Source organism: Chrysemys picta, chromosome 1, assembly GCF_011386835.1.
Source record: "Chrysemys picta bellii isolate R12L10 chromosome 1, ASM1138683v2, whole genome shotgun sequence".
Classification (NCBI taxonomy): domain Eukaryota; kingdom Metazoa; phylum Chordata; order Testudines; family Emydidae; genus Chrysemys; species Chrysemys picta.
Window position 1 is genome coordinate 143,802,481 of NC_088791.1, and position 21,591 is coordinate 143,824,071.

The 21,591-nt window shown below is 44.3% G+C and overlaps 1 protein-coding gene across 20 annotated transcripts in view; it reads left to right on the plus strand.

Annotated features, from left to right (window-relative positions):
* The window catches only part of ZNF384 (zinc finger protein 384), a 33,744-nt gene that overhangs the window by 8,062 nt on the left and 4,091 nt on the right, over positions 1 to 21,591 (plus strand). For all 20 annotated transcript variants that reach the window (XM_008174635.4, XM_008174625.4, XM_008174633.4 and 17 more), the window contains one exon: positions 20,802 to 21,026. In XM_008174635.4, coding sequence (XP_008172857.1) covers positions 20,802 to 21,026 — 225 coding nt within the window. The remainder of the gene's footprint in view (positions 1 to 20,801; positions 21,027 to 21,591) is intronic.

A 21,591-nucleotide genomic window follows, 5' to 3' on the forward strand; every position in this document is an offset into this window, starting at 1 on the left:
GCTTGTTAGGTAAATTACCTCTGCCTGATGAGGTTCATAGTGGTCTTCATGAAGTCTCTACTCTTTTCCTTTCCTGGTTGGAGGAAGCTTTGCTTGGGGTGTGGATGTACATGTGTGGTGGTGTTTTCATAAAAACACTGATTCTGGTAGAAATGTTTCATTGTTGAGAGTCTGGCCAGGTCCTCTGAAGAGGATTAAACTAGATCAGTCTGCTGTCTAGGAGTTCATTCTATAACTCCAACCCCCTGCTCTGAGATGGCTTAATGTTTGGCTTCCATGTGTTTCTTCCTAGCTTTTCTGAGATGCCTTGCTGTTCAGGTTGCTGATAATACCTAGCTTCTAACTCACTACTGAAGAAGATAGAGACTAAGGCCCTGAAGTGGCAACAGAAATAGGCTGGAGCCTGTGGAGGAACTATAGCTTAGAGGTGATGTACTCACAGCACATCAGCCCACGGAGGAATGGGCAGCCTTCACCCAGCAAGTTACAGTAACTTGGTCTGGAGATGATGAATGTGAGGCTCCAGCGTGGCTAAATCCTCCTCTGAGAGGAAATGGTGGAGTTTTCAGCAAGCTGGGGGGTGGAAGGATCATCTTGGTATTAGCACTAACTGCTCATCTAGGATTAGCAACGAGTCCAACAGAACCCTATGGATTTGCATTGTACTGCTGGTGAATGCCTGCCGAGACAGAGGATAGTGTCTATACCTGTTCTTTGAAATTTCTTCCTTTCTGAATAGCATCACTTCACTCTTGCCTGGGTGCAGTGTCAGCCATGTGTTGCTTCAGCTATGTGCTGATTTCTCAGCATTTTGACATCCTTGCGATGTGATGGCTGTGTTCGTGGGAGATGAGCTGGATAACTGGTTGTGGAGTTCAGTGGAGCACATTGCTTCTCACCACATCTTCAAATGGTCTGCCGTAGGTGTTAAAGGGGAGGGAGGACAGCATAGATCCCTGTGGGTACTGGGGAAAGAGGAGCTGTTGTCCATGACTACTTGGGGGCCTGTTGGAGTGGAATTATAAGAGCCATTGTAAAGCTATACCTTGTGTTCTAGATGTGTTATGTACGCAGTCAGCAGCACCTTGTGGTCAATTGTTGAAGTTAGCAGGGAGGCCAGGAAATAGCTGTGCCTTCTTTCCATTGACATGAGGAGGTAATTATTTGGTGCCTCTAGGGGTTTCTCATGCTATTCCCTAGTCTGCATAGCAAAACATCCAGGATCTGGGTGACTTGGTTATCACAACTTTGTTCAGGAACTGGACAGTAGATGAATTTTTGCACCCAGGGTTGGCTTTTCTGATCAGACAGAGAGTATTTTTCAGAGAGATTGAGGGGTTCACTTTTCTGAAGGAGACAGTAATGCTTTCTGTTAGGAAGGACATCTTATGTTCACTCATGGGCAGGCTTTCATTATACCGGGACGTAGATCTGTTCCTGGATGGTGGCTGAAATGTTTCTCAGGGCTTCTGAGTTTCCTGGTGCGTGATATGGCACAGCTCTGCCAGGGCTGGTGAGGCAGTTACTGCTGTCTGGTCCAGTTTAGTTCTCTACCTTGGCAAGCCCCTCTTCTATGTGGCTCATTTTTCCTCTAAAATAACATGAAAGCTCTTTGCATGTGGTGTTTGGTTCTGATGTCTGGATTGTGCAGACCAGGATGATTAGCCAGTTCGCTATATGGAATAGCTTAGCTGGTTGTGATTTTTTTTTTTTTTTAAAGGGGGGGACAAAAAAGCCTTCCCACTGCTCCCTGCCTTGTGCTCCTGTACCTCCCCCTGCCATTTCACTGGTTCCCCAGTTCTCCTACCTTCCATTGCCCTTTGATCAACAGCTTTCTTAGGGGTAGGGGAGATGGGCGACTGGAAAATAGGAGATGTGTTGGGAAGACTGAGATGAGGGGATAGAGTGAGGAGCACAGAGAAATGGGGGCACAGGAGCAGATTGACTTTGGGGGATGGAGGGAAAGTTGTGAGTGGCTAGGGAAGCCCAGGGTCCAGGAAAAAGGAGAGGGCAGGGCAGAGGAGCCACAGGCTCAGGTACAATAGTCATACAGGACTTCATGCTTGCCAGCTTCTCTGTGCCACCTCGAACCCCACGTTCCATTTCCTCTGTCCTCACCCCAAGGCTTTTACTTGTTTGATCAGAGGGGCTAGAGTCGCAACCCAATGAACTTCTGTTGGCTGGTTGTTGCAGAACTCCTCACCTGGCTACCCATGCACATTCATCAGAAATGGAGCTCTGCCTGACAAAAGACTTTCTCTGCCAGTTCTCTCTTTCAGTGTTGGGATGAGGACAATTGCGGAGCATCAGAAAGGCTGGAGAGACAGGAAATCCTGGGGCCTGGAACTCCCTGTCAGCTAAAAATTCAAGGAAATGATAAGCTTTGTTTAAAAACCGGTTAGTTTCTCAACTGATATTTACTCGAATGCAATCCACAGAATCATTGAAACGAGTTAAGTCCTAATTTGGTGCGGACACTCTCATAAGAACGGCCATACTGAGTCAGACCAATGGTCCATCTAGCCCAGTATCCTGTCTTCCAACAGTGGCCAATGTCAGATGCTTCAGAGGAAATGAAAGGTGTTCTATACCCCTAATCATTTTTGTCGCTCTTCTCTGTCCTTTTTGCAATTCCAGTATATCTTATTTGAGATGGGACAACCAGAACTGCATGCCGTTTTCAAAGTGTGGGTATACCATGGATTTATATAGTGTCATTATTATATTTTCTGTCTTATCTATCCCTTTCCTTATGGTTCCTAACATAGCTGTTAGCTTTTATTGATGACCGCTGCACACTGAGCAGATGTTTTCAGAGAACTATCCACAATGTCTCCAAGATCTTTTTTTTTGAGTGATAACGGTTAATTTAGATCCCATCATTTTGTATGTATAGTAGGAATTGTTTTCCAATGTGCATTACTTTGCATTTATCAACATTGAATTTCATCTGCCATTTTGTTGCCCAGTTACCCAGTTTTGTGAGATCCCTTTGTAACTCTTCTAGTCTGCTTTGGATTTAACTATCTTGAGTAATTTTGTATCATCTACAAATTTTGCCACCTCACTGTTTACCCCTTTTTCCAGATCATTTATGAATATGTTGAATAGTACTGATCCCAGTACAGATCCTTTGGGGGTACCGCTGTTTACCTCTCTCCATTCTGAAAACTGACCATTTATTCCTACCATTTGTTTCCTGTCTTTTAACCAGTTACTGATCCAGGAGAGGACCTTTCCTTTTATCCCATGACTTCTTACTTTGCTTAAGAGCCTTTGGTGAGGGACTTTGTCAAAGGCTTTCTGAAAGTCCAGGTACATTATATCCACTGAATCACTCTTGTCCACATGTTTGTTGACCTTCTCAAAGAATGCTAATAGATTTGTGAGGCATGATTTCCCTTTACAAAAATCATGTTGACTCTTCTCCAACAAATCATGTTCAGCTATGTCTGAAAATTCTGTTCTTTCCTATAGTTTCAACCAGTTTGCCTGGTACTGAAGTTAGGCTTACCAGCCTGTAATTGCAAGGATCCCCTCTTTAGCCTTTTTTAAAATTGGTGACACATTAACTCTCCTCCAGTCAAGTAATACAAAAGGTGACTTGGTGATTTAAATTACATACCACAGTGAATAGTTGTGCGATTTCATATTTGAGTTCCTTCAGAACTCTTGGGTGAATACCATTTGGTCCTGGTGACTTATTACTGTTTAGTTTATCAGTTTGTTCCAAAACCTCCTCTATTGACACCTGAATCTGGGATAGTTCCTCAGGTCTGGTCTACACTACAGATTTGTATTGATATAACTACATCGCTCAGGGGTGTGAAAAATGCACATCCCTAAGCAACATAGTTATACCAACCTAACCCCCTGTGTGGACAGCGCTATGTCGGCAGAAGAGCTTCTCCTGGAATAGAACCCAAAATTCCTGAGTCTCACCATTCCACTGCTGTCAGTAAATATCTGTGAAACCCACTGGCAAAATTTCTCATCCCCCTTTAGTGCTAATCCTTACAGGGGATGACAACCTGCTCTTGCTCTCAGTTACTCGGTTAGTTCAAGTAGCAGAGGATCTAATGACCCAGGTGGATGGCAATAGTATGCCACGGAGTGGAATTCTTGAGGTTTTTTTCAGTTTGCTTTTTAAGAAACCAAGGAAATTTTTACACACACACACACACACACACACACACTGTTAAAAGAAAATTGGGGTTGCAAAGTAAGAAATGCACAGGCTTAATTCTGGCAACCTTAGTGTAGAGAAATTCCTTGTTGTCTGTAGGACCCCATCTTGTTTGTTGCGGAAGTTGGAAGGTCTGTAGTGAATGAGACGAGGGCTGCGGGAAGAAAGAAGATGGTCTGATGGTTAAGGCAACTGAATGCTGTCCTAGAAAATTGGATTCTATCCTTGCCCTGCCACAGCGTTCCATCAAGTCACACCAAACCTTTCCCAGGTGGTGATTAATTGTGTGTTCCTCGTTTTCTGAGTGTCAGATGTGAGACCCTGGGGTCTGATTTGCAGAAGTACTGAGCATTCCTAGCTGCAACCGAGATCAGCGGAACCTATGTATTGAATGAATATATATATATAAAAAATGCTAAGTACTCTATAGAAATCAGGCCCATGGCGTTTCAAATTGGTGCCCCTTAATTAGTGGACATTTTTGACCTTTACCTCTGTGCCTCAGCTCCATAGAATGGGGATAATACCTCACCTGAGAACAGTGTTGTGAAAATATATTCATTAGTGTTTGTGAAGCACTTGGATACTATTGTGATGAGCGCCATGGAAAAACCTATGAGGAAATTAATAATTCTGTTTTAAGAGTAGGATTTTAAAGGGCTACATATTAAACAATGAGAACAAAACAAAATGGTGAGCACTGTTCACCCTGTATGTTGAATGAGGTAACGGTCCTTTGGAAATATGTGAAAATGGAATTAAAGACTTTATCATAATGCATATGCACAAGGGGGCAAATTAACATTAATACATCCTAAAGCCAGAAGGAACCATTATAATAATCTAGTCTGATCTCCTGTATAACAGAGGCCATAGAAGTTCCCCAAAATAATTCCTAGAGCAGGTCTTTTACAAAAAACATCCAATCTGAATTTAAAAATGGTCAGTGATGGAGAATCCACCATGACCCTTGGTAACTTGTTCCAGACTATTTCATCTTATTTCAAGTCTGAATTTGTCTAGCTTCAACTTCCAGCCATGGCTCATGTTGTATACTTTTCTCTGCTAAACTGAAGAGTTCATTATTAAATATTTGGTCCCCATGTAGGTACTTATATACTAACCAAGTCACCCCATAGTCTTCTCTTTGTTGAGCTAACTAGGGGGAGCTTTTTGAATCTATCACTAGCCAGGCAGGTTTTCTAATCCTTTAATCGTTCTTGTGGCGGCCCTTTGAACCCTCCCAAATGTATCACCATCCTTGAATTGTAGACACCAGAACTGCACACAGTATTCAAACAGTGGTTACATCAATGCCAAATGCAGGAGTAAAATAATCTCTCTACTATTACTTGAGATTCCCCTGTTTATGCATCCAAGGATTGCATTAGCTTCTTTTGGCCACAGCGCCGCACTGGGAGCTCGTGTTCAGCTGATTAGCCACCATGATCCCCAAATCTTTTCCAGAGTCACTGTTTCCCAGAAGATAGTCCCCCATTGTGTGAGTATGGCCTACATTCTTTGTTCCTAGCTGTATATATTTACATTTAGCCATAGGAAAACTCAGTGTTTGATTGTGCCCAGTTTACCAAGTGATCCAGATTGCTCTGTATCAGTGACCTGTCCTCTTTGTCATTTACCACTCCCCCAATATATATGCATCATCTGCAAACTTTATCAGTGATGATTTTGTTTTCTTCTGAGTCATTGATAAAAATGTTAAATAGCATAGGGCCAAGAACTGATCCTTGTGGGACCCCACTGGAAGTCTACTGGTTTGATGATGATTCCCTGTTTGCAGTTACTTTTTGAGACCTATCATTTAACCCCAAGTTTAATCCATTTAATGTGTGCCATGCTGGTTTTATGCTGTTTAATTTCTTTAATCAAAATGCCATGTGGTGCCAAGTCTATTATGTATCAATGCTGTTATTTCTATCAAACTTGTTGCACAGGCCTCCTTAATTCTGACATTTCCTAACTTTCAAGTGCTTGACTTTGCAGTTTCACTCTTCTTTAAATGTATTTTTTTGTGTGTAATTAGTATACTGGTTAACGTCTAGTTCCACATCAGAGTAGGTTAATGAGTCACCATTGCCTCTGCCAGCTTCCCAGTACTGAAAGCCCAAACTTGGTACTGCATGACATTCTGATTAAAAATCTAGTACAATACAAAACAATAGTGTACACATTAAATGGATTAAGAATTGGCTAACTGATGGATCTCAAAACCAGTGGTCAGGGAGGAATCCTCATCCAATAGGGATGTTTCTAGTGGTGTTCTGCAGGGATTAGATTTAGGCTCAGAACTATTCAATATTTTCATCAATGATCTGGAAAGTAAATATAAAATTTACAGATGATGCACAGATTGGCGGAGTGGTAGATAACGAGGATATTGCAGTCATACAGAGCAATCTGGATCACTTGGTAAGCTGGGCCCATTCAAATAAAATGGATTTTAGTACAGCCAAATGCCAAGTTATACATCTAGGAATCAAAAATGCAGGCCATACCTACAGAATGGAGGACTGTATCACCGAAAGCAGTGACTCTCTAAAGCAGTGGTCCCCAAACTTTCCGTGTGGCGGGCACCGGACTACTAGCCGCCGAGGAGCGTGGCCGCCGGGAAGCGGCAACACGAAGAAGCATCGCCGCCGAGAAGTAGTGTCGTCAAGAGGCGTCGCCGCCAAAATGCCGCCAAAAATCAGCGGCATTTCGGCAGCGACGCTTCTTCACGTTGCCGCTTTTCGGCAGCATTTTGGCGGCCGCTTGTCCAGCGGCCAGTAGGCGGGCACACATAGATGCCCTGGCGGGCACCGCGTTGGGGACACCTGCTCTAAAGGATTGTGTCATAATGGACACATAACTTAACAGGAGCTCCCAATGCAACACTGTTGCAAAATGGTGGCCCTGATCCTTGTATGTATGAGCAGGAGTAGGGAGGTGGTTTTACTTCTGTCTATGGCATTGGTGAGACTGATCCTGGAATAGTGCATCCATTTCTGGCATCTACACTTTGAAAGGGATGTTGAAAAAATTGAGGATGTTGAGTGTATGGAGAAAGACCACGTAAGTTATTTGAGGGCTGGAAAAAATGTCTTGTAGTGAGAGACTTAGAGTTCAATCTGTTTAGCTTAACTAAAAGAAAATGTAGAGCACACCTTATGGGCCAGAGGCCTCTCCCAGAGCTTTCCCATGCAATCCAGAAATGTGAAATTGACATCTTCATAAGGTTCACTGTCACAAGCTGGGTTCTGAATAACAGTCCTGAGCGGACAAGAGTGGTGGTTAATTTCACTTGATTGTACTGCTACTTAGCAAACTTCTGAATAGCAGCAGTGACCAGAACCAGTTGTTTGGAGATTCAGGAAAGTGACACTACATTAGTAACTTGAGTCACACATGTAAGATCAGACGATGATTGGGGCAGTTTATATACAGAACTCTGGTGCTAGGGTGACAGGCATAGATATCTAACTTTTTAAATAATTGAGAGCTTAAATTCTGCAGTCATGGGGCCTCCTCATTCACCATTTAGAAACAAGTGGAGTTGTTGAGCCTAGTAGATTTCTGTGATTAGCATCAATGTATTGCTGTAAGTTGATTTTGACTGCTGTGTTGGAGGCTTTATCTGAAGACTTTCAGAAACCTACAGTCTCCTTAACAAAGCTAGATATGTTGGCTCACATTCTCCTGACTTTATATAGCAGGATTGAGGTCAGGCTTGACAAAGCCCTGGCTGGGATGATTTAGTTGGGGATTGGTCCTGCTTTGAGCAGGGGGTTGGACTAGATGATCTCCTGAAGTCCCTTCCAACTCTGATATTCTATGATGTATCTAGTTGGACCAGGATGATATACCTATTTTAAGGTGTCTGTAGCCCCAGGGAATCCAACCAAATGGAAACAGAAAAGTGTTAATGTGTTTGAAGTTTCCAGTAACTGATGTGACTGCTCAGTAGTGAGAAGCTAGCATAGGTGTTTGGCAGGTCACTGGTGTGTTTACAGAAAGCAAGCAGGTATTCGTGTTGCTGTCTTGTGGGGAAGGTGATGTAGGGTATTGTCTGGTCTTGTCAAGCCACCTCAGGTGATAGGAGGACTGGACATGGTTGCGATGGCTAGCTGGTTGTAGGTGGCACATATAGATTTGATAGTATGTACATTAGTAGGATGACTGTTGAACAGTGTAATTAAGAACACGGATACTATACATGCCCTGCCATGTGCAGGCATAAAATTTAGTCTTTAGTTTGAATGAAGGGTGGCTTGGGAGACAGAGTTAAAGTTGCTTAAGCTACTTTAATTTTGCATTTCCCTTCTTTCCAGTTTTGTTCTTAGAGTAACCTCTGAGTTGTCTGGCTTTCAGATGTTGTTTTTAATCTGCAATGCTCTTTTGTCCTCATAAACTACTATTATGTATATGAAACCTTGACTCAAGCCCTTCTTTTGTCTGCTGGACTATGCTGACTTCCTAAAGCCCATACCAGACCCAGAGGGACATTTAGAATCATGTAAAAACTGGATTTAATAACTAAATACAATACATTGTATGGTTAAGCACTTGAATCAAAATCCTTGCATATCTGTATTCAATAGGTCATTATTATCTGGTTGTGTTTTTGCAGGCCTCTTGCCTTATACAGTTAAACAGGGCCCAATGAGTGAGGCAGAGGAACTGTTAATTGAACAGTGAGGGGGCAAAAGTACTGTTCAGTTGTCTCTGGGCACCAGATGAAGCAGGGGTCTTGTGGCTATAAGTGTGATTGTGTTCTTGAAGATAGTGTCACAATCACCCAGATTTATGGGGACAAGAGATAAGGTTGCACATCCACCCTTAACTTTGGCATTTCCAAGTTGTGAGGGCTTCTGTGTAACTACACACTGTTAAGGTAATGCATACTGGAAGGAGTAATTTGAACTCCTTTGACATGTTGGGAACTATATTAACTCTAACCACTCAGGAAAAAATTCTGGGCTCTACGGAGAATAAATTTTCATTGAAACTCTACAGTGTGCAGCACCAGTTAAGCAAAACAAAACTGTTAGAACACACATACAGTGGGATAAGAAATCATTTTGGGAATATGATGTCATTGTATAAAGGACTTCACCTGCAATTTCTGGGCCTCCCTCTCAAAAAGAATATACCAAAATAGTGGTGGTTCAGAGACAGAGAGTGAAAATGATTAGAGGCTTGGGGAGATTGGGACTGTTCAGTTGAGAGAACAGATGAGTGAGAGGAATACAAACTAATGAATGGAGTAGAAAAAAGGTTGATTAAGATGCCCTTCTTAAACTTTTATCATAATACAAGGGCAAGGAGACCTTCAATGAAATTGAGAGGCAGCAAATTCAAAAATTATAAAAGGAAATTATTTTCTTACTTAAGGTAACGTGAATTTTCTCATTATCCATATAAATAACCTATTTTGAATCCAGCTAAGCTCTTAGTCTCAATAGGATAATAAGTTCCACTGATTAATTATGTATGTGTGTATATAATAAATACACATTTCTTTTAAAGGTAGATAACTCCTCTTGCTTCAGGCATAAGCCAAATCACTGCTTGGGGTTTGGAAGAAACTTCCCCTTTGGGCAGATTATTCCATAATTGTCCGCTAGGTGGCTGCTTGCATCTCCCTCTGAAGCATGTGATACTCGTAGCTATTGGATACAGGACACTGATTTAGGTGGACCATTGATCTTATGCATTGATAATTCCTGTTTCCAGGTAATATGAAGCTGTCTGGAATATGGATCGCTGCCTTCTTACAGAATTTCCCAAATCTTTTAGTACAATCTAGAATTCCATACAAAATTGTTACACCCCCATGTGTGATACAGTAACTCCTCACTTAAAGTCATCCTGGTTAACGTTGTTTCATTGTTACGTTGCTGATCAGTTAGGGAACATGCTCATTTAAAGTTGTGCGATGCTCCCTTCTAACATCGTTTGGCAGCTGCCTGCTTTGTCCACTGCTTGCAGGAAGAGCAGCCCGTTGCAGGTAGCTGGTGGGGGCTCGTAACCAGGGTGGACCGGCAGCTCCCCTATCAGCTCCCTGCTCCCCTAAGTTCCCTGTGCTGCAGCCGCCCAGCAGGCTATCAATTGCAGGCTGTCAATCGCCGGCAGTTCAGCTATGTGCTGCTCCTGCCCTCCTGCCCTGTGCTGCTCCTGCCCTCTGCCTTGGAGCTGCTCCAGAGACTCCTGCTTGCTGTGCAGGGGAGGAAGGGGTGGGGGCTAATGTCAGGGTGTCCCCCTGCTCCTGCACCCCGCTTACGCCTTTTCCATATAGAGCAGGGAGGGGACACGAACAGAGACAGACATAGAGAGCTTGGGGCAGCAGCTGCTGTCTCAACTTCTGATCCACTTAAAAAGACAATGCACTTAAGAGTAGGTCAGCTTACTTAAAGGGGCAGTGTGCATCTCTCTCTCTCTCCCACACACAAGTGTCTGTCTGCTATGCTGTCTCCCCTCCCTCCTGTTTGTGCTGCCTTGTGTGAGAGGCTACATCAACAACAATGTGTTAACCCTGGAGAGCTCAGCTGAGTGCTAGTTCATCATTTAGCAGCAAGGCATTCCCTGGGAAATATCCCTCCCTCTTCCATCCTCTAACTTCACCACCTCAGCCAAGCTTCACAATCATCATAGCTATGAACAGTATTAAATTGTTTGTTTAAAACATATACTGTGTGTATATCTATATAATATATTATTTTTTGTCTGGTGGAAAAAAATTTCCCTGGAACCTAACCTTCCCCCCCACCCCCGTTTACATTAATTCTTATGGGAAAATTGGATTCGCTTAACATCGTTTCACTTAAAGTCGCATTTTTCAGGAACATAACTACAAGGTTAAGCGAGGAGTTACTGTACTATTAGAATAGTGGGAAACGGTTGTTTACAAAAACACCCAGGAATTATTTTAAATATAGCATGGATGAAATACTATCTTTAAATGGTTATAACTGCTAAATGCAGACAGATTTTTCACCCAAACACCAAAAGGGCATGTGACCTAAGGATAATCTCTTTCCTCAGCATCAAGTTTTCCCCCCACCCTTCTACTTAGGTGCCGGAAAGGCTTTTTAAATAAATCACATCTTTTTAAATGATTTTATTCTGCAAATATGGTAAAATCATTTTCGGTCTGACTTAAAAACAAAAACAAAAAAAACACTCCCTTGGGTAGAGACCGACCAGGGGAATTTCTGACTTTAAGGTGACAATTTGACAAAGTTTATAAATAATGGAAAGCTTAAATAAATAAATAAATATAAATTAATGGAGATATCCCATCTCCTAGAACTGGAAGGGACCTTGAAAGATCATCATGTCCAGCCCCCTGCCTTCACTAGCAGGACCAAGTACTGATTTTGCCCCAGATCCCTAAGTGGCCCCCTCAAGGATTGAACTCACAACCCTGGGTTTAGCAGGCCAATGCTCAAACCACTGAGCTATCCCTCACCCCGGGAGATTCCCTTCAGCAACCTTTATTGGGGATGTTGCAACATACTCTGACTATAAGAGATATGTTGGTCCAGGTCCATGACTGGAAGTTTGACAGCTCCACTGCTGACTTGCTGTGTAATTTTGGGCAAGTCACTTCATTCAACTCTGAGTGCCTCAGTTTCTGTTTGATGAGGATGATACTGACCTTCTGCAAAGCTTTCCTAGATTTATAGATGAAAAGCCGTTATACAAGAACTAAAAGTCAATTCCTTTAAGGCCATGGGCCTTGGTGAGGAAAGCAGAGCAAACTAAATGAGTTTCTAGGCCACACTACTCTGATGCATAATATTTGGTGCAAAAATATTTGTGAAAACTTTTCCTAAAGTGAAAAACATCCTATTTCTCAAACTAATTAACTCTTTATAATGTCCCCACAAACTTGCCTTCTAGCCAAGGATCACATATACAAAATTTCTAGTTGATCAGTTTCATTTTGTCTGAGTGGTAGAGACTTATAATGGAAAAATAGTTTTTCCAGTGATTGCACATGTGCATCCCATTCTTGGTGTCTGTGCACACAGCACATGGCCATCAGAAACTTTTTTTCTCATAGGGCAGCTCGAGCACCCTCTGCTGCCACACATTTTGCAGGTATAAAGGGCAGAGCTGCCCCTATCCTCCCTCAATTCCTCCTTACTGCCCGTGACAGTTGTTGGAGCTCCTGTTCATTGCCAGAATGGTTTTCTCTGTGCCCTGGTCACTGGGCTTCAAGCGGTGTGCTTCTTGCTCAAAGCCTATGCCATTGAGCGACCCGTACAGTAGTTGTCTTAAGTGCCTGGGCGAAGCATACATGAAAGAACAGGAATTCAAACCTAGAATGAAAAAGGATAGGGAGGTGGCGTTCAGACCACCATCGGAGCTGCCCCAGTCCAGTTTGGTGCTGAGAGCTGCAGCTTCAGTGAGACGCGTGCCTGCAGCATTGTCAGAGTCCTGGCAGTGATCATCTTCACACGTGCTGAAGAAGAAATAAGTCTTCCAAAGAGGCTCTGACCAGGAGACGATCTCCACCCTCTAAGTCTGGTAAGAGAATGAGTTGAATGGAGTGCATTTGAAATCTAAGCACTCCCCCTCCAAGTCAGTGCCTAAGTCAGCACACTTGGCTCCGGTACCTTTGAGCCCACCCACCAACTTCAGCGGCACCGCAGTAAGGTACAATCTCCATGCTGGCTACCGTGGAGGGATTCAGGGTGGCAAAGAATTTGCTCTGCCTCTTGGTGCTGATGGTGCTGGTGGTGCAGGAGTTGGATCCCCCCAGCACCAACACTGCAACTTGCGGGATTACACCAGCTGCTTAATTCCCAGACAGTCAGCCCAGTAGTATTGTCTAAGGGGAAGCCAGCAATGATGGTGACACTTCGCCCATCACCAGGTTCTCGGTGCTGGTCCCCAGCACCAACTGAAGCAGCCCCTCCATGGTCAGAGGAAGGGAAAACTTTGTCATCAGACTCGGAGGTTGGATCTTACATCTCACAATCCCAGAGCAGAACCCACCAGTCCCTTCTGAGATCCTCTCTCTCTGCCTACCATTGTGACCCCATGATGGGAGCTACCATGGGAATTGTCAGGAGGTCACTGGGGTCCAGCCCCATATCAGTGGCCTTTTTGGAACCTCTGGGATTTCCTCCACAGCTTCTAGATCCTCCCCTCATCATGCCTACTCCATGCCCTCATCTAGGCAGGTGGTGTCCTCACACTGAGCTGCTCCACTTTCAGTGTCCAGTACCAGGCCTGGTACTGAGCATCAAGAAGAGGCACTGGAAGCAGAGGAACAGTCTGTGGAAGAAATTCAACCCCCTCCAGTCTTGGCTTCCTCCTCGTGCTCTCTGGACGAGGCGGTTTCCTCGGAGGCAATTTTACCCCTCGTGGTGACTTTCAAGCTTATTTGGAATCATTAGAGGGTGGCTTCAGACTTGGGCATTCACGTTTGAAAAGGTCAGGGAGTCCTCACGTCTGACATTTTATTAGGGATAGGTCCCTCTAGGGTAGCACTGCTAGTAAATGAGGCAATACTAGAGCCTATGAAGGCTCTGTGGCAGACCCTTCATTGCCTCCCACCTCAAAGCAGGCAGAGTGAAAGTCCTATGTGCCGTTCCAAGGCTTTGAATATCTTTACTCCCACCCGCCTTCACGGTCATTCGTCGTTACAGCAGCTAATGAGTGTGTGTAACAGGGCATCTGGCTGTGTCCCGTCGTTCCCCTCCCCCCCACCCCCAAAATCAAAGGACACAAAGAGATTGGACTTTTTTGGAGGAAGATTTATTCAACTGGGGCATTGCAGATTTGAATTGCCAACCAACAGGCTCTGCTGGGGTGGTATGATTTTAATTTCTGGGGCTTCATGGAGAGGTTCAAAAAACTGCTTCCTAACGCTAGGCAGGAATTCTCTTCCTTGGTGAATGAGGGCAGGCTCTTAGTGAGAACATTGCTGCACACTGGACTGGACGCAGCATTCTCAGCATCTAGAACCATGGCTTCTGCGGTTACTATGTGGGAGATCCCTTTTGGTTACAGTCTTCTGGTTTTCCCTGCAAAGTCCAGAATACTATTCAAGACTTGTCTTTTGAGAATCCTTCTCTGTTCGTAGACCAGGTGGACAGCAAGCTCCATAAGCTGAAGGACCACCTTAAAGTCCCTAGGTTTGTACGCTCCTGCTCCAGTCAAAAAGCACTGCAGATGCACCTCTGGCAGGACCTATAAAAAAAAAAAAGAAGTCCAGGGGTCGTAGGTGCAGGCCTCCCCTTCCTGTTGCTTTGGCTCCAGCTCCAGGCCCTTCAAGACATCCAGAAAGTGCCAAACAGTCATTTTGGTGGACCTGTCAAGGTCACCATACCAGTCTCCATCTCTCCAGATCCAAATTTCCCCACTTTTGCAAACACTCTGTCCCACTTCCTTGGTGCTTGGTCCCAAATTACTTCGGCCCAGTGTGTCTTGAGCGCGGTGGAGGTGGTCTGTACCTTCCAGTTTGTTTCAATCCCTCCGTCCCCGTCCCTCTTCAGGGACCACTTTCACAAGGAACTCTTCCAAGACGTACAATCTCTCCTTCCGTTGGGGCCTTAGAAGAGTTCCACAGTGTCTGAGGGGTGGGGTTTTATTCCCTCTATTTTTCTAATAGCAAAGGGATGGGGAGCAGGTTCTCAGACCAATTTTAGTTCTGCGTCAACTTAACAATTTCTTTAAAATGATAGTGTTGCATGGTTACCTTAGCTTCTGTTGTCCCCACAATTCAGGGAGGAGATTGGTATGCTGCCCTCAGCTTTAAAGATGTCTGCTTTCATGTGGCAGTCAACCAAGCTCACAGGAAGTACCTCAGATTTCAGGTAAATCAAAATCATTACCAGTTCACCGTACTACCATATGGCCTGTCACCAGCTCCCTGAGTCTTTACAAAAGTTATGGCAGTGGTAGCTGCATTTCTCAAAAAATTGGGAGTTCAAGTTTACCCCTACCTGTACGACTGGCTTGTCAAGGGCTGATCTAGACTTCAGGTACAGTATAGTGTATAGCTCATCCAGTCAATATTCAGTGCTCTGGGACTGCTAGTCAATGCCGACAAGTCTCTCCTCTTCCTGGTCCAGAGGATACAGTTTTATAGGGGCTGGACTGGACTCTACTCAAGACAGAGCTTTTCTTCCAGACTAAAGGTTTCAGGCAATTTGATCAGTTTTTATAGATATGGAAGCTCACCTGGTCACAACAGCATGAAATCATTTGAGGCTCCTGAGGCATATGGCCTCCTGCATTTCCTTGGTTCAATACGCCATACTGCGCCCTAGAATTCTACAGGGTGGGCTGAAGTGAGTCTTTTTGCTGAGCTGTCATCTAGACTCAGTGGTGAGGGTGCCTTCCTATGTCCTCACCTCTCTAAATTGGTGGATAAGTTCCCTTTGCTGGCCCACAACAGACACTCATGTTAGTGATGGACACATATGCCCTTGGCTGGGGAGGCCCATCAGGGTTCTCTACAGACTCAGGGTTTATGGTCCCCAGAGGACTTACCTTTACACATCAGCATCAGAGAGCTGAAAGCTGTCAGACTGGCATACCAAGTGTTTCTGCCACCTATCAGGGGAAAGAGCCTGTTAGTCCACACAGACAACACAGCGGCAATGTTCTACCTCAACATGCAGGGAGGAGCCTGCTGTTCTCTACTCTGTCAAGAGGCAGCTCTGCTTTGGGAGCTCTGCATTGCCAACTTGATAGATATAGTAGCTTCTTGGGGGTCCAAAATAATTTAGCAGACTGCCTGAGTTAAACATTTGCAAGTTACCACAAGTGATCTCTTCATCCAAATATGGCCAGATAAATCTTCCATCATGGTGGGTTTCTCTAGCTAGACCTATTTTGCATCAAGAACCAGCAGAAAAAGTCAGCAGTTCTGTTCCCTACAGGATCACAGCCCGGTTCCCTGACAGACATGTTTTTGCTGCAGTGGTCAGGCAGGCTTCTCTGTGCCTTTCCCCCAATCCTGCGTATTCACATGGTATTACATAAGATAAGACAAGACCAGGCCAGAGTCTAACTTATATCCCCAGTGTGAGACTCCCAACACTGGTTCTCCACTCTCCTGGCATTGTCAGTGAATCCTCCAATCTCGCTTCCACTAGACTTGGACCCAATCTCCCAAGATCACGGTTACCTATTCCAGCTGAGCCTACAATCCATTCATTTAACTGTATGGATGCTCCTGGCTAGATATTAGAGAGTGGTCTGCTTGAAAGGAGATTTAAGAGATCCTGCTAAATAGTAGGTGGTGTTTTACAAGAGCTACTTACCTCTCTAAGTGGAGACTTTTTTGCATCTTGTCTCACCAGTATGTGATACTACTGTCCCGTTCTTTGGTTCAACATATTCTGGACTACTCATTGTACCTGAAACACCAGCTGTTGGTTTGATCAAAGTACACGTGGCAGCTGTTTCAGCCTTCAACCCAAAGGTGGATAATTGCTGTATTTTCTTTAATGACATATCCATAAGGTTTTTGAAAGGCCTAATCAAATTAGATCCTCAGGTGCAAGACCCTGTTCCTCTGTGAGATCTAAATTTAGTGTTATCAAGCCTTATTGGTCCCTTGTTTGAGCATTTGGCTACTTGCTCTCTGCTGCATCTATCAACAAAGGTGGCTTTTTTGGTTGCCATCACCTTGGCCAGAAGAGTAGGAGAGCTGTGTTGCCTTAATGTCTGGGTGTCTCTATACTATATCTTTTAAGGACAAGGTTTACCTGTGTCCTCATTCGAGGTTCATCCCAAAGGTAGTGTCATCCTTCCATATCAGCTAGCCAATTTATTTGCCTGCGTTTTACCTGAAGCCACATTGGAGCAGGGAAAAGGAGTGTTTATGTACCCTGTATGTCAGGAGAACCCTGGCAGGCAAACTTGATGGCTTTCTTTATTGCATTACAAAATTAGTTGCTAAAGGGAATGCAGTGAATTATGTTATTCAGATTTGATACTGTGACAATATTCATTGTTGTTTTTTTAAAAGGCCTAAAGGGACTATTGTGATCGTAGAGTCAGACCTCCTGCATCAAATCCAATAACTTGCATTTAAACTGGAACAGATATGTTAGAAAGATATCTAGGGCCAGATTTTCAAAACGGCACTAAGTACATCTAAAAATCTGTCCTCCAGTCGTGACTTAGACTCCAAGTGACGGAGTATCTACCACATGCTTTAGTAAATTGTTTCAATGGTAAAATACCCTCACTGTTGAAAATTTGTCTTATTTCCAGTTTGAATTTTTCTGACTTCTGCTTCCGGCCCTGGGATCTCATTATGCACTTATTTGCTACATTAAAGGGTCCTCTATTATTGGATATTTTCTCCCCCATATAGTTACTTAGAGACAGTGATCAAATCACTTCTTTGCCTAAGCTTTGAAACAAGCCAATACATTGGACTCCTTCAGTCTCTCAGACAAACAGGTTTTCCAAACTGTGAATCATTCTTATAGAATCATAGAATATCAGGGTTGGAAGGGACCTCGGGAAGTCATCTAGTCCAACCCCCTGCCCAAAGCAGGACCAATTCCCAACTAAATCATCCCAGCCAGGGCATTGTCAAGCCTGACCTTAACCTCTAAGGAAGGAGATTTCACCACCCTCCTAGTGAAAAAGTTTTTCCTAATATCCAACCTAAACCTCCCCAACTGCAACTTGAGACCATGACTCCTTGTTCTGTCATCTGGTACCACTGAGAACAGTCTAGAACCATCCTCTTTGGAACCCCCTTTCAGGTAGTTGAAAGCAGCTATAAAATCCCCCCCCCCCCATTCTTCTCTTCTGCAGACTAAACTATCCCAGTTCCCTCAGCCTCTCCTCATAAGTCATGTGCTCCAGCCCCTTAATCATTTTTGTTGCCCTCCGCTGGACTCTTTCCAATTTTTTCACATCCTTGTTCTAGTGTGGGGCCCAAAACTGGACAGAGTACTCCAGATGAGGCCTCACCAATGTTGAATAGAGGGGAATGATCATGTCCCTCGATCTGCTGGCAATGCCCCTACTTATACAGCCCAAAATGCCGTTAGCCTTCTTGGCAACAAGGGCACACTGTCGACTCATATCCAGCTTCTCGTCCACTAACCCCTAGGTCCTTTTCTGCAGAACTGCTGCCTAGCCATTCGGTCCCTAGTCTGTAGCAATGCAGGACTCTACACTTGTCCTTGTAGACCCTTGTAGATCAGGTTTCTTTTGGCCCAATCCTCTAATTTGTCTAGGTCCCTCTGTACCCTCCAGCGTATCTACCACTCCTCCTAGTTTAGTGTCATCTGCAAACTTGCTGAGAGTACAGTCCACGCCATCCTTCAGATCATTAATGAAGATATTGAACAAAACCAGCCTTCTCTGAGCCCTGTCCAGTTTTTTCAACATCATTTTTGAAGTGTGGATACCATGATATGACATGATATTCCAGTAACAGTCTCACCAACACTGTATGGAGGTAATATTACTCCTACCCAGTATTCAGCACATCTGCCTTATAACTTGTACAGCTTCTAGTCACATTAGCCCTCCTAGCCACAGCATTGCATTGGGAGCTTGTGTTCAACTGGATGTTCTTTTCAGCATCTGCGTTCAAGGATGTGGTCAGCTATCCTGTAAGTATGAGGTAAAAATTCACCCAACATTTCACATGCTGTATCTAAGTCCAGGGTTGAAAGTCTTTGGAAAGTTTGGGGCAAATTGGATAAAACATTTGGGTTAATAAATGAGCTTTTGGTTCTTGGAAATCATTCTAATCCTTCTTTTGGATCTTCACATCTTCAAAACAGTTTAATGTTAACATTTAAAACATCTTCCACTCTGTTGGTCCTGGTAAACACTGATGCCTATGATTGAGGAGATATTTAATTTTACTTGAAAAAATAATGGCGCACTCAGGTAGCGTGTGAGTTAGATAGCCGAGTGCGGTGTCAGTGCATTATTTGGATGCATACCTTATATTAGGATCCGGAAAAAAGGTTGAATGAGAAGCAGGGGAAGATGAATGTGGGAATGACTGAAAAAAAGGAATTAATGAATGGTGGGGGAGGAAGGAGCTCTGAGCAGTGGTAAGTATCTGTACCCAGGAGGTGGGACTTCAGCTACTGGACTTGGAACAAGGGCATGGCTGGATAGGGTCTGTGGAGGTGTCAGGTAAGTGTTGGATAAATGCATTTCTGCATTGCATATACTAATCAAACTGATGCATATTTCATAACTGTCACATGGCCCCAATGTGAATAGCCGTGTGTGTGTGTGTGAGATGGGGTAGACACAAACACATGGAGGGGAAGGGATCTCCTGGGGAAGAGGGAAAAGTCACATCTGAATTTGAGGGGATGTCTAAGAACAATGGGTTCTAATTCCTGCTGACTTCCAGTATCTACTGGGACTCCTGTCACCAAGCAATTCTTAAACATTTTTTAATACTTAAGGAAATTCCCAGACAAAAAAGTCATCAATCTGGAGTGAAAGTTGGAATAATCTTTGGATTAGTCAAAAATCCTTTAGGTGGCCTTTGAATTTTCTCAAGCATTAACCTGGAAGTTCCAAGTGCACGTTCCATGGGCATGTTTCATTTTGCTAAAACCCCCACAAAATATTGAAAAGTCTACAAATGAATAGTTAAGGCCACAACATACGTTACTCTGCCCCTGTAGTGGCACCCTGAAGAGTAGCCAGAGACTTAGACAGCCTTATCTTTCCATTGCAGCAGCAATCATTAAAACTTTTAGACACTATTAGACAAATGGTGTCTTGGAGCCATGTGCAGTCCTTGGGAAAAAAACTTTCTTTATCAATTAGTGATAAATAGCAGACAGAGGTCAATCATTTCCCCCTGTTTAAAGAGCCTATGTGCCACCAGAGATACATATGACCATAGCGCTAATGTGTCCAAACTCCTAGAGCAATATAATGAAATATGGCAAGGTTATGGAAACAATAAAAGTGTTGAGGTGATGAAGCATCATGTTTGGTATTCAAGGCACATGTGAAACCAGTTATAAAAGCATTCTCTGTACTTCTCATTTTCAACATTCTACTCAAACTGTACAAGTACAATACCTTCTCCAAAGAGGGGGCAGAGTTAAGGTGGTGGTGATCTTAACTGCTTTTGCAGACATTCCAGCACTTCCTGGCCAGCTTTTATTGTGAAGTGGAACCTTAACCTGGAAATCCCAGGTTTTCTGTCCTTTTTTCACCCCCCAACAAATAAATAATAGATGAACAAAGTTTTTTGTCTGGGAATTTTTATTTCTATTCCCATCATACCTATCTGCTTATGCCCTTTCTAGGGTGCTGTCTAGTCTCCCATTTCTCATCTCTTCACCAAGCTAAGTGGATTTAACTCTGACTCTCCCAAAAACTTGACCAGCCTGGTCCCTGGAGTGTGTCTGTGGCTCTTCTCTGATCTCCTCCAATCTGTCGCTCTTTTTCTGAGATTGAGGAGCCCACAGCTGAGCACAGTATCCCAGGTGGGGTCTCCCCAGAGACACAGAGGGACTATCCCCTCCCTGCTCTGGGACATTAAGCCTCTGGTAGTGAGGACCCCACCCTGTTAATTTTGGTACATGTTGGGGCCTGCCCCATATGACACTCTCTCTTCCCCTCATCCCGGTCCCAGGTGCCGGATGTGTTCGCTGACGTTCTATTCCAAGTCGGAGATGCAGATCCACTCCAAGTCTCATACGGAGACAAAGCCACACAAGTGTCCTCACTGCTCCAAGAGCTTTGCCAACAGCTCCTACCTGGCCCAGCACATTCGCATCCACTCAGGGGCCAAGCCCTACACGTGCAGCTACTGCCAGAAGGCCTTCCGCCAGCTCTCCCACCTGCAGCAGCACACACGGTAAGGGTGGAGAAGGCTGGGGCCTTGCTCACTGCATGTTGCCGTCATCCCAGCATGCTGCAAACACACTAGGCTGGGGTAGGTTTCAGAAAAAAGAGTCCTTGTGGCACCTTAGAGACTAACAGATTTATTTGGGCATAAGCTTTCGTGGGCTAGAACCCACTTCATCGGATGCATGAAGTGAAAAATACAGGAGCAGGTGACTGGGGCAGTCACTGTTTCCCATAGGCTGGGTATCTTCACTCACCAGTTCTGTAGTGGTGCTCCCAAACACGTGGGAACTGTTGCCTCAGTGAAGATCAGGACAGCCTGTTCTTAGGGTCATCTGAAGAGAGGTGATACTTCCTGTGAATCCTAGCCTGACATTACCAGTGGGAGTCTTGAGTAGGTATAGGGCAGTCCACTTCCCCCTCACTCCCAACACAGCTCTGGCTGTACCACCACCTGTCTTGCCACCCCTCTGCTATTCCAGTCCTGGGCTTCCCACACACAGCTCTGCCAATGCCCCTCAGTCTAGACTGTACAGCTCCTCTCTCTGGCCCCCTGGTGCAGACAGGCCTTGGTG